Below are 14,408 nucleotides of genomic sequence, written 5' to 3'. Positions count from 1 at the left end.
AAACATTTAAGAATGGGAACCCCTAATGGTTAACAAGGTCCCAATCTTAATATGGTCCCTAATGTTAGAAATTTTGCAGCCCTTTTTTCGTGTTTTTTATCATTAGGTGTGACTTGAAAAGGTTGGGATGTCGGAGGTGGCGTTATAAAGGCGGGGTGTGTTGGTGGGCGAATTCATCGCCTTATTAGGCTATGTGTAATGCTTTCTGAGGTTGACCGCATCAACGTCATTGACCGAGGAGGTCATGGTTCAGATAGACATGGAGACATCTATTTCATGAGAATATTTGTTGTTGGAGGGGCTTGGGAAGTTTTTTCTTCGTTCATGATTTATAGTGTGTTTTTTATGTGTCATTTGAATTGATGTTGTATAGCACTTGTGTATCATAATGTTATATAACATTGGCCAATTAAGGTGTGCCACGTGGTACACCTTTTAAAAAAATATATCAAATAAAACACTTACAAAGTAACATTAGTATGTGACACATTTTTATTGACCAATGTTATATAACATTGGTACGTCCACAAGTGCTATCCTTCTTGACACATATGCTTGAATGTTAAATAAAACGGGGGACAATTTTGTAGCTAATGGTAAATTCTATATCATATACCACTGTATAAATTCCTATTATAAGCCCAAAAATAACCACTTATATTGATGTTTGCAATTTTTGGGTGAATAGTGTTCTTGAGCAACTGTTTCAGAACCGTTTTAATTAAGCCGAAAACTTATTCACTTCTTTAATTTTCACAACTCTTAGCTAGACAAGAGATTATGAAATAATCATTTTTTTTAATTTCATTTGATGTATTTTTAAGTGTAACTAAAGTGTTCATGTTCCCAATTCATGTGTTCTGTATCAAAAATAAAGCAGAATTCGTGTGTTTATATTTTAGTTTAATTTAACTCATCTACTAAAACTACCATGTAATACCAAGAAACAAATAACAAACAGAATTTCTTCTGAATTGGTAAACAAGTTTTTTTTTTTTTCTTGGTGAACAAGCTACGTTACATTAGTTACATTGCAAATTTGGGAGTTCATTCTAATTCTAAGTATGAGTACCAATTCTGTTGGTTTAGTTATATGGTGAGAAGTTACAGTGCCAATTTGGGAATTCAAAGGAAGTTCCTTCTCAACAAAGGTTTAGATTTTGTTTAACGAAAAAATGTCGGTGTTCAAGTGGTTGATGAGACGAATTGTTTGTTTAGTAATAGCAGAATTAGTGGTATAGTTACACAAACTAATAGTTAATCTGGAATGGCCTTCATCAGCAACTATGTTTGGCTTGGTATACAATATTCCTAAGCTTATTGAATTATTGAAGATAGTATAATTGATTCTAATGGTAAGAAATTTCATCGGTTCCTTTTCAAATGATCCAATTTTTTAGATTGTTAGCTTTTTTTTTTTTCATTTATCATTATCTAAGTTTAAATCAATATTAACTATTGTTTTGTACAACCATTCTCTATAAGAGAAATGATATTTGTACAACCATTTTTTAACAATTTTTTGATAACTTTCTCTCTCATACTGACATTATACTCTTATTCTCTCTCTTTCCTTTTCTCTCTCCGTTGTTTTTGACCAATGAAAAGAGAGAAAAAAGAAGTTGTCTCACATGGTTGTTCAAATATCACTACTCTTTCTATAATGTTGATCAATGGTGTTGCCGCTACTCCTGTATTTTACATCGATTCTCTCTATTATCAAATGCAAAATTATGCATTTGATAATGGAGAGGAGTATAAATTTTACCTTTTTAAGGGAGGAAATGTATATTTTAACATAAGAGAGGAGGGGAGTGTAATTCAATCATCTTTGAGGGAAGGGGAGTGTAATTTACTCAGAAAATAAAGATAAAGGACCTAAGTATTACAAATAAATAAGATAAACGACTCTAATATAATTGTCATTTTTTTATTTCAAATTAAATTGGTCATTATCATTTAACACTTCTTTTAGATTTTATATTTCCACCCCTACCACACCAACACGTTTCGGTGATGGTATTTCACTTGCCATAAGCCCAACTATATCATTTCCTACGACTGCTCCATTTGCGTATACTGGCACATTCTTTGCTGTTGCAATAGACACCCGTTTGAATCCGTCTGGGATACCGTCAGAGACTTTATTAGGGGGTATTTAGGAACAATTTATCTCATTTAGCCACAGCCGAAATCGAGCAAGACATAAGAAGTGGAGAATTATGGGTAGATTTTAATGGAGTGACTAATGTGATATGATTTATCTTGGTGACAAAACCTCTCTAACCGCATTTAAGATTTTAAGACATATTTGATCTTAAACAATGGAAAGTTTTATATGGGAATCACATCTTCTTCACAACAATGTTTTGAGACTTATGAAGTTCATTTATGGGACTTTGATCAAGAGCAGGAGGAGGTTTCGATTCCATTTTAATGGAGTGACTAATGTGATATGATTTATCTTGGTGACAAAACCTCTCTAACCGCATTTAAGATTTTAAGACATATTTGATCTTAAACAATGGAAAGTTTTATATGGGAATCACATCTTCTTCACAACAATGTTTTGAGACTTATGAAGTTCATTTATGGGACTTTGATCAAGAGCAGGAGGAGGTTTCGATTCCATATAAGGAGCATGTTGAGATATGTCATGGTTAACGTGCGCCATGCACAAGGTAATTTTTTATTTTTATATTGTTTATTTTATAGTATTATATAAAATATTTTTGCATAATATTATAATGAAGGCTACAATAATTTCTTTAGTCTATGTATTTATATATATATATATATATATATATATATATATATAATATTTATTCAAAATTACGAATTTTTTGATATATTATTGTAAAAAATATATCTTCAATTATCAAATTGTTTATGAATGAAACACCTTAAATTTACTTGCTTCAAAAAAAAATTATCAAATTGTTTAGTTTAATTGAAAAGTTTAGGTGTGGTTCTCTCTGCTTCTTTGCATGTTCCACCCCTTCAAAAAAATATCTCTCATCCTCGTTCTCCATTATACAGAGGGATTTCCTTGTATGTACTCATTCCTGCACATCCTTACGGGTCTATACGTAAAATCTATCCACATAAAAATATATATGTTGTTTTATCGCTATCATTAATTTCAATTTACTTACAACTTTTATGAATAAGAGTAATTTGGTGATTTTTTTTATTTAAATTATGTTGGCTTTTTTAAAGTAAAATATTTTTAAGGGTATCTAGTGGTGGCCTTAAACATGTTAGGGATGGGCGACCGTTCAGGGCTCCATTCATTAAAGGCATCAATTTGTTTTTAATAATGCATACACATAGTATAAATATTTAGATGTGGACTAATTGTTTTTAATAATATATGTCAAATAATTAGTGGACTATAATTTGTTCTGCTCGTTTGTTTGTAAAAGTGTCTTTTATTTTACGCATTTATATATATATATATATATATATATATATATATATATATATATATATATAAAGAATTGATGAAAAAAATGAGAAAACAAATAAATTATTATCTTTGTTGATATTTCTCGTCTAATTTCAAAGTGATAAATGATGTAACTTAAATTTTTTCATAAAATAATAGAATGTTACTAAATATTATGTGATTCTAGAAAACTGATCAGTTATTTGACAGAAAATAGAAACATAATACATAAAAGTAATAAGGGTTAAAGTTGAGAATCTCTTTGTATTTCGAACATCTATAATATTTATTCTCACATGACATGCATGATTCAAAGAACTTACTTAATACATACAAAACGAGGAAAATATGTATTCTTTGAAAAATATATTGATGATTCATGCCTATGGTTGATGTTTTAGTTTCTAATTTAAATACATGATTTCAAAAGTCATATTTAATACATGAGGAATGAGATAGATATGTATTATTTGTAAGATATATTAGTGGTTCGTGCATATAATTTGTGATTGCAATACATTACTCCAAAGTCGGGTTTAGATCATGAGTATGAAAAAAATCAATTATGTGTGATTGATCTAATATTCAAAATTAATTATTTTTTTTAAATTTGAAGTTAATTATATATTATTTTATTAAAAAATCATGCATTCACAAAGTTCGATAATTTTATAAAATAATTCTATTTGCAAGCTGATTCAAGCAAGTTTGTATCAACTCACAACATTAATTAAAAAATGCACAACAACATTAAACGTTGTAATGGTTTTTTTCTTAATGGGATATAAATTGTTTAATTTTTGGGTCATTCTATATCAGCAAAAAAAAAATAGTAGCTTATATGGAATAAGCTTTGTCAATTTTGAGAATTTTTTTAGAGGAGTTTTGACTTTTGAGATTAATAGTTGGTACTTGTAAAAATATAGTTAAATAATTTAAATCATATACATTATGAGTGTAAAGATTTTTTACTTTGTCAGTAAATTATAATAGTCAAAGCATTAAGAATATTTAATTTTAATCGTATTTATTTATAAAACTACACATATAATTAGTTGTGATTTGCTGATGGTATAAAATATTTTACATTAGATAGTGCGTAAATATTAAACTCAAAGTTAAAACCTGCTTCAAATTATAAATACTACTTTGTAAAAAAAAAAAATAATCGAATCGAATAGAAATAGAAATTAGTTAGTCTCTATAAGCATAATTCAGTTGGTACAGACGTTGTAGAATGCAGAGATCGAAGTTTGAACTTTAGATTCTCCACTTATTCACCTTAAAAGGTAAACTTTTAACCATTAGACTACTTGACCCAAAAAAATACACATTAATTATCCTTGCATCTAGAGACATATAGATAACAACACTAGTAAATCATTTTTAATACATGAATGAAAAGAGTAATGCTAGCAACACTTTCTTTTAAACACTCTCTCTAATACTCACTCTCTTATTGGTTTAAACCATTATAGATCTACACTTTGAAAATTGAACCCCCACAAAGTGGTGGGACATACAATGATTTCATCCAATAAATGAGTGAGTGTTAGTGTTGAAAAGTGAGTGTTGTCAAAATGATTAACAATAAAATAGAAACAGGTTTGTCATTTCATGAGATGTCATAATTCTTAAAATTTTGTAAGCTGCTTAACCTTATCATTCAGAATAAACGATACGCTTTTTATAAGCACCAACATGTAACTAGACAAAAGGGTCAATTCAATTTTACTTTCACTTCTAGTTTACTCATTCAGTTGTGGCAGAGAGCGACTAAGCAATGGATGAATGATTTTTCTTTTTTAATTTCTAGTATTGATATTGATCATTGTTGTTGATTATGGTTGATATGAACGTTTGTAAATTGAACCGTAGTATTTAAACAAAGTTTTGTTTGTCGTAAACCCTAAACATTACAATATAGAAAACTACAACAGTCTATCTATTGTTAGAGATGTATGCGCAATTGGCCTAACTCTCTGATCAATCATTGTGTTCTTGTGTGTTTATTTATTTGCTTTCTTTAGAGCCACATTTGCTATTATAAACAATAACAATCATTCATTTCATAGCTTAATGGAAATGTCAAATCCTGTCTTCATAGTATACTAAATAAAACATGTCATAACACATTAAGACATGTAGAAAACAATAGGATCAAATGTTCCATACTCCACAGAATCTTGAGCTAATTGAATGCATTTGACATTCAACGCTTACATCTTTACAAAGGCTGCTAGTTGGAATTCAAACTGGTTAGTTCTTCGACGACTGGGAATGACCAGTCTTTATCAATGTAATACTTCAGTTCAGATGGATCTATACAACTCCAAACCATCAACTGCTCATCCTATTGATACTTCTCTTGCGCTAGTTTCTCCGTAAACAAACGAGTTTAAACAAGCAAAAGATTGTAAACGCAATCCAGTCAAATAGTATATTAATACGAACGAGTCTAAACATGATCACATCTACTGATAAGAAAACAAAGGTCCAACTAAAAAACTAAAAAACATATAAAAACAGAAAACATGAGTAAGCAGTGGCAATAGACTTAGCCAGAAGGGAAGGCAGAACTGAGAAACTCCTCATCTTCATGCTCAATCTGCAGATTCTTAGATTCCATTAGAAAATCAATTTCTTCATTCTTAAATTTCAGAAAAAAACCAGTCGTGATTAGGTCAGTGAGTGCAGGAACATGATCATGATTCTCACGCAAAACACCCTCAGATATTGCTTCAGAAAAATATGTAGCATATTTCAATATATCATCAGGAGCTCCATCCATCTTTTGGATTATAAACTTGCAGCTTTGACTCTCCCAACGCACCCTTTTGTTGGCTTTCTTGGTAATGGTTTTCCCTGATGATAATGTTATACTATAGCTTACATTGATTGGCTCCTTTGTCTCATAAAAACTCAAGTTGAGAAAATTTTGAACAGCTTCATGTCTCTTATTTGGTTCCATTTCAAGGCTAGAACATGCAAGAAAACCAAGAATAAGCTTAGCTAACCCCTGTAAGTTGAAAAGGCCATTAGGGTCAACATTTTTCAGTTTAACATCATGCTGTAAGGATGATTCTTCTTTGCATAGTAACTCGGAGATATTTTTAGCACCAATATTTCTGTAAATATCAGATAGTTTAGACTTGGACAATGGTGCCATGTTATGCTGAGGATACCACACAAACAAAATTGCCCTCTCAAAAAGCTTCATCATATGTAGGTTATCAGGAATGAAAGCATCTTCCTTGTCAACCAGAAATATGTTATCATTTCTTGATGTTGCAGGTAGTTTCATAAAATTCTCAGCAAGTTTGGTCTCATGTTTTGAGCTCAAAAGTTTCGAGATAGATTTCCAGAACTTGCAGCACTCATCATGTGACAATTGTTTCACTGAACTCCCCCAATCATTCCAAAGGTCAACATAATCATCTAGTGATGGCTTGTTCTTGACTTTCAATATTGCATTGAAAAATTCAAGAATATTACTATCATAGATATCTTCAAGAAAATAAAATTTTGAACCAGCAAAAAGTTTAGCAGGGTCGTGTATGATGCATTCTTCAGAATCAACCCACTTACCACCATTTATTCCATCCAGAACCCAAATCTTTTTTGCAGCTTTCTCCTTAGGTTTCCAGTTGTGTTCAAATAAATACTTATATATTTTCACAATATTATCATGATCAGAGAGAGAATCAAGGTGACTGGCAAGCAAGGAGCACCCCTTCTCAACTTCACTAATGACCCCTATTGCATTGAGTTCTTTCTGGAAAGATACAATTTTAGGTCCATACCAATTCTCATCAATAAAAGGTCCATCAGTTGGATTCAAGAAAGAACTCCACTTGGAATCAAACAACAAACACATCTCTGGATGCCTATAACCAGCATGTGTCTTCAACCAATTTTTGGACAATCTTTTTCTGAAATCATCATCAATTGCAAGTTTGTGATCTTGCATTAGAACTCGGATGCATCCCAGCAAAGAAAACACACTTTTAGGCTTAATAGTGGAGGGTTTTGAAGGAAATTTTAGACATTCAGACACAAACCTCACTCCATCTTTCAATTGAGTAACAACGCCGAAGCACTTCAGCTCTGCCTTGTACTCATGCATTTTCATACCACGATGTTTCGTACTGTAATCAATGAAAGGGAGAAAAGTTATAGAAGATATTGATTCCCACTCCGGACCATATAAAATGCATTCTCTTGGGCACCTAAAACCATCAACCGCAGTATGCAACCACTTCATTTCACATATGATGGTTGATAAATCAGAAGGAAAACTATAGTCAGATCCCTTGAGCAGCCTGTAACAAGAGAGTAATGCCATAACATGTTTTTGGTTAATTGAAGCTGCAGATGCCTTCTGTTCAAATAGACTAGCAAATTTTTTGATAGCATCCTTAAAATCAACCACCACCCCTGTCTGCTTCAATTCATCTTTGTAACTGAAAATCTTCTCCCCATAAAATTTATGATCAATAACAGGAAGACCATTGAATACCTCCAAAATGCAGCCCCACACTGGATCATACAAGAAACAATCACTTGGTGTTTTGAAACCCATGTTTGTCTTCAAGAAGCTTGTTCCCCCTAGCAAATTTAAGACTTCAATAGGGACATATGAATGTTTGATGCATTCCATTATCAAAAGAATAGCCTCAGCTGTCAAAGAAGCCAAATTTGAGGGCAGTTTTAAATGCTCTGTGACAACTTGGTAATTTCCATTGAAGTCAACTATCACTCCTAACAACTTGAGCTCCACTTTGTAATTATATATTTCCTCACCGAAATAATCATGATCAATGAAAGGTATATCACTAATCTGTGATGCAACTTGCCACTCCGAACTATTCAATACAGATCCAACTGGAGACCTAAGACCAGAAGATGTCTTCAGCCAACTTCCCTCTTTGATGTTGTCCACAAATTTGTCCAAAGGAAGAAGACTTTTCCTGAGATATTGGATGAAGTTAAGCATCAAAAGAACATGACTCTTTCTTAAAGAGAGAGAAGCCGCACGACACATTAGCTCTTTCCCAATGAACTCACAAGCTTCCTCATAATCGAACATCACTCCAACTGTTTTTAACTCCTCTTTGTACTTATTTATTATATCCCCATAGAAGCTCTCATCAATCAGGGGAATGTCAACAAGAACTGAACCACTTTCCAGAAGTTTTTCCAACCATGAACCAATTAAGAATGACTCCGAAGGAGGTCTGTATCCACATGTAACTTTAAGCCAGCTGCCTTCTTTTAGGCATTTCAAGAACATCTCTGGTAGGTTCACTCCCCTATACTTCAGTTTCTGAATCCAATCCAAAAGCAAAAAGGCATTTTCTTTGGTAAGTGGTGTATCTGCGGCTGAAAACCCAGCATTTGGAGGAGATATATAAGGTATGTCGGAAGCTCCAACATGGGTTTTGAGGAAACCAATAAGCTTCCCATAATCTGTATATTGGCCTGCATAAGAAGATGCATTTAGGTACGCCTTTCCTAGCTCGACATAATTTTCATTTCTCCATGGATTAGAAGAAACAATCAAGCCTGCCCATTTGCTCACATTTGCAGGCACAAGAACCTCTTGTCTGCTTTTAGTTATACTTCCATAGTTGTCCACAAGTGGCATAGATTTACATAGATCATCAACCTCCCGGGTTGACAAAAAACCGTTTGACAAAGAGTGGTATAAGAAATGAGCATAAGCAATGACAAGCTTACTATTATCAATAGAACTGCAGAGGACATCTGCAAAACTGTACACATTCAGAGTGAGAACATTAACTTCATTTGCTAACCATTCCAACAAACGTTGGTTCTTGTGCAATTGGGGGATAGCTTGTTGTGTGCTTTCTGGCATGAACCATTGGTTCGTTGCACATGCAAATACATTGTTCCAAGTGATCATCCAAGAACAAGTCCGACCTGAGTCTGCTAGTACTACTCTCTTGGCATTGCGGTGTCTGCATTCATGAAGACTGAAAAAAGACCGAATCCCATCAGAAGCCACATATTTAATCAATGGAATATTAACGATTTTGGATCTATAAAACCTTCTCCAGTTTTTAGCAACAAAATATAAAAGCTCCAGATAGATATCTTCTGATACTCCATCCGCAAGATTAGAACTCTGGATGCACTTTGCATACCAATCAATATGTACCTGTGTCACCCCTAAAAAGTTCAGTACATCATCATACTCTTTTTTATCAAACAAAGAACTCAAGATTTTCATTCTATCATGAGAAGATACGTCAAGCAAGTACACTCCTTCCTGCTGGGCCTTTGTCAAAATATTCCGAAATTTACGTAGTAGCCTGCAAACTTCACGGGGCTTATAGAAGTGCTTCTGGTTCGAAAATGTCTCAATAGGAATAATTTTTTCTTCAGCCAGTTTTGCTCTAATTTCCTCCCTCACGTGATAGAAGTTCCCATGACGAGAACTATGAATTGGAATGAACTTGAACAAATAAAGCAAGCTGCTTACTGGAGCTTCATATGATCCTGCAACAAGTGTTCTGAATGCTTCCATAAAAGCTGATGGAACGCATTCAAGTATCCCTTGATTCCACTTATTATCCAAGAGAATTGTCTCCCTTGACGAGGCAAGGACAAAATCAGCTTGAATTATGAAAGGAAAATTAGTGACCATCTCTGTAGGAAGAAATGCATAAACCCCTGGTAAGCTCTTATCCTTGTGAAGCCTCTCCTGATGTGGGAAGGCCAATGTCACAACACAGTCTTCCACACCCATTCTCCTTTCCACCACATTTTCCAACTTGACAGGAAACTTTTGCTTCCACATGTAGTAGCTGCATACCTTTTCGTCATTACCATTTTCCCCCGCAGATAAATGGATAGTGTAAGACTCAGCATTCAAGTTTTTTGTCGTCACAAAGTTAATCTCGCTTGAAATAGATACCGTAGTTACAGATTCCATTTTGGGGTCCCCGTTATCTTCTCTGACAGAAAAGTCTCTGATCTTTGAAAGGAACAATAAAACTTCCGGGTGAATGCTTGAGAGCTGCTGTTTCACAGAATTTATCTTGTCCGCCTTCAGAGGTAAGACAAATGTTGTAGTTGGAAGGGAATCTCTACCATATATATGCTTTATGTCAGGAAGGGTTGGCTTCTCCTCAACCCATTCAGGAACTATATACCCAAGACTGCAATGTGGACAAGGATTCTCATTGAAGCGTATCTGATATCCATTGCTAAAAATATAAGGCTGAGCAGTAACCAGAAACACACTCTTGAAACCAATTCCTGAAAATCAACCATAGGAGAGGCTGTCAAAGATTTGCATCATTTTCTACAATTTGGCTACTCTAATGGATATCCATATTATAATCAAGAATAATCTTATAGCCTTTGATTCAGAAGCTTTGTGAATTGATTCAAGCAAATTACATGCCAATACTGACAATTCATCCCAAGGTAAGAGTAAAAAATTATCCTCATTTTCCTATATCATTTAACTATATTTCAATGAAAGCAACCACATTAACACAAGTTTATCCTAAGGTAAAAGTACAAAATTAATTAACAGAAATTTAAATGTGAAAATATACCTTTTTCGCCTATGTAACCGCTACTCCGATTGCCTTTTTTTGTTGACCGTCCAACACTGCAGATTGACTCGATGTTTTGGTGAGAGAAACCCTTTTCATTGTTAAAAATGAGTAACGTGGCTGCAGCGCCAGAAGCTGTTATGTCAGTTGAAGTTATGATGAACTCCAATGTTGGATTCACTCCTTCAGAATATTGGTTGTCTTCAGCATTCTGTACAAATAAGGAAACCAGTGAGTATGTTTAGAAGAGATTATTATTTATTATCTATCAAAGTATTAACAATATTCCTGACATTCAAAAGATGACAATTTTATCTTATGTGTAACTTAAACATAACCATAGAAATCAACCGTTTGTTTTAATCCTTCTATTCCTGATAGTAATGTTGAAAAAAACAATATTAATACTATAATACACAAACTTTTATGGAATTCCTTAATCAAATGTTGTGCACAATGCAACGAGCATATGCATTATTACAAAAATAACATAGTGTGTGTGTAAGAAAATAAGTGAACTAGAGAATTGTTGAAAAGGTGACTAAGGCTATTTTTGGTTAAAAATAGTGGATAATTGATAAGTTAGCTTATAGTTGATAGCTAACTGATAGCAAATAAGATAGCCGATTGAATTTGTAGTGTTTGGTGAACTTAACGTTTGAGTTATAAAATGCTATAAAGAAGATATGTTTAATTAGTATTTAATTTTTTTCCAATCAAGTTAACAGGGGTACAATTGAGAGAGAAAATGATAAGCTATAAGCTGCTAGAAGCAACTTATCATAAAACATTACGGCATAATCTAGTAAAAAAAGTTGTAAGCTCAAAATTTTGTCTTGCCGAACAAAGCCTAAGGGTCTGTTTAGCAAAGACAATAAGTTAGCTTATAGCTTATAAACTCATGAATAAAAAAGTCATGTTTGGTAATCGTCAATCAGCTAGCTTATTTTCAATATCAGTTATCAGCTATCCGTTATCGGTTCTCTCTATAGCACCGGCGGTTCTGATCGAAAGACAACATTCCATTTTGAAAAAACCTTGCTAATACTATAATGCATAAAATTTTATGGAACTCTTTACTTGAATGTCGTGCATAATGCAACAAATGCATTATTGCAAAAATAGCATTGCGTGTGTGAGAAAAGAAGTGAACTAGAAAATTGATGAAAAGGGGACTAAGGTACAGTTTGGTCAAAAATAGCAGATAGTTGATAAACTAGCTTATAGCGGATAGCAAATAAGCTAGCTTTCATTGAATTTGTAGTTTTTGGTAAAATTAGTGGTTGAACTACATGATAAATAAATGACATTAAAACGATATGTTTAATTAATATATTTTTCTTTGATTAAGATGACGGGCAAAATTGAGGGGAAAAATAATAAGTTATAAGCTACATGAAGCAGCTTATCAAAAAACGGTATAAGCTAGCAAAAAAAAAAAAACTATAAGCTCGTGAGAAAAAAAATTATTACCTAACAAGTCGGTTTTGGTCCCATGAGTTTATAAGCTCAAAATTTGGTCCTAAGCCCAAGGGTCTGTTTGGCAAACATAATAGGTTAGCCTATAGCTTATAAGCTCATATGAATAGCTTATTTGATATCAGATATTAGTTAGCTTATAAGATATCAGCTATAAACTCATCTGTTATAAGCTGATTTATCGGTTATCTCTACAACACCAAGCCACCAACACTTTTGAAGGAAACACGGACACCAGACACGACACATACACCGACACGCTGACCCCGAATATAATTTGAGAAAATGAAATATTTTAGTGTAATCATATGTGTCAATGTTGTGTCAGTGTCGGACGTGACGTGTGTCTGACATCGGGACACACCTAATCTGAGAAGTGTTAATGCTTCATAGTTTTTGATTGAAAACGTGTCTGGTGTCTGACACGTGGCCATGCAAGACACTGACGCGTGTGATTAAATTAAATTACTATCAGTGTCAACATGTCAGTGTGAGTATATGCCCAGTGTCTGCAATGCTCCATAGTGAGTCCTGTAGCACCAACACTTGTGACCGAAGATGTGTCTGGTATCTAACACTGACATGTGTGATTATATTAAATTACTATGTGTGAGTGTATGTCCGGTGTCGGTGTCGGTGTCTATGTCAGTGCTCCAAAGTGAGTTATCAACTTATCATAGTCAGTTATCCGTCATTCTTTTACCTGAATTAGCTCCATGAGGAAATGAGCATCAGTGGTATAAAGTTCACCCGCGAGATTCTTGACAGCTTGATTAAGGTCTTCAATCAAAGGGTTTGGTTTCCCGCCAATAGAGAATTTTTCCCTTCGTATCTCTTCAATATGCTTCTTCTGTGTACCCATTTTTCACACACTGAAATTTGTAACAGAAAAAAATATATGAAATTAAATCAGAGAAAAAAATATAAATTTGAACAAGGCTACTTATTGAACAAGTAATGTAAATAAAAACAGTTGAAAATGTAAATTTGAAGATGAAAGGCACATGAACCTTCTTCTTCTTCTTCTTCCTAACCTGTGTGAAGCTATGAAAAACCCTAGAAACTGAACAGACTCTGCGTAGAAATGGGTTTCTTCTTTCAGAATTGTTTTTCAATTTTGAAATGAAGTTTTCATTACTGCTTTTGTTGCTACGTTGTAGTACTATCTTGGGCTCAAGTGTTAATGGGCTTCATTAAATAATGCCCGTATGAGAGAGAATCCGAGTTCGATTAAATATTGAATAATTTTAATCGACTTTTATTTGAACCCGAGTCACTTGAATGGTAGTTAACTACTGTTCCTAAAATATGATTGAGTTTGAACGGCAATTAACTACCGTTTATAATCGAACGATAGTTAACTTAACTACTTTTAGATGTATTTTTATTGACGTGCTTTTGAATAATTGGTAGGTGTCTAAAGAGCAACTTCTGATTTTATTTGTCTTAGGACCGAATTTCAGATTGATAGAACCCTTTCTTTTGAGAATTGAAGTGTTAACACCAAAACAAAAACAAAAATTCTCAAAACAAGAAAAGGAGTTTTTTTTTAAGGAAGGGAGAAAAATAGTTTTTATTTAAAATAAATTGCATCTTATTTATTTATTTATGGATAAACTATGTTTTAATTGAATTTTCTTTAATTCTTAAAAAAAATGAATTTTCTTTAATTAGAAATATGAGTGAAAGTTAACACATGAGCATTAATAACCTTTTAACCGCATTAAATTATTAGCATTTAAATCATATTTTTGAGATTTTTAATAATATTTTTTTAAAATATTCTAATTTTAATAAATTAATTATCAAATTCCTTTTTTTGTTTATCTTTTTCTAATTTTGATTAAATTTCAATTCGTGTATTTTAAGGAGCGAGAGATAATTGTTACTAC

General features: G+C 32.9%; 1 protein-coding gene across 1 annotated transcript; it reads right to left on the bottom strand.

The window, feature by feature from the left end:
- Window positions 1–5,862: 5,862 nt before the first annotated feature.
- On the bottom strand, window positions 5,863–13,381 carry LOC146912694 (uncharacterized). Its single transcript, XM_085722196.1, has 3 exons — window positions 13,220–13,381; window positions 11,038–11,248; window positions 5,863–10,732 (listed from the first exon to the last, which is right to left on the bottom strand). The coding sequence occupies exons 1-3, from the start codon at window positions 13,376–13,378 to the stop codon at window positions 6,006–6,008; spliced, it is 5,097 nt and encodes a 1,698-aa protein (XP_085578322.1). The 5' UTR covers window positions 13,379–13,381; the 3' UTR covers window positions 5,863–6,005.
- Window positions 13,382–14,408: the final 1,027 nt, after the last annotated feature.

The sequence above is a fragment of the Medicago sativa genome, chromosome 6 (genome assembly GCF_051527215.1).
Source record: "Medicago sativa cultivar Bolivia chromosome 6, Bolivia_mono, whole genome shotgun sequence".
Lineage (NCBI taxonomy): Eukaryota > Viridiplantae > Streptophyta > Magnoliopsida > Fabales > Fabaceae > Medicago > Medicago sativa.
This window is presented reverse-complemented; position numbering and strand designations above follow the sequence as displayed.

What these genes read in the sequence shown, in the direction of transcription:
- LOC146912694 (XM_085722196.1), bottom strand. Translation starts at nt 13,378, where the DNA reads ATGGGTACACAGAAGAAGCATATTGAAGAGATACGAAGGGAAAAATTC. An exon ending in TCCTCATGGAGCTAATTCAG is followed by an intron (nt 11,249 to 13,219) that starts GTAAAAGAATGA and finishes TTATTTGTACAG; the next exon opens with AATGCTGAAGACAACCAATA. An exon ending in CGGTTACATAGGCGAAAAAG is followed by an intron (nt 10,733 to 11,037) that starts GTATATTTTCAC and finishes GTTGATTTTCAG; the next exon opens with GAATTGGTTTCAAGAGTGTG.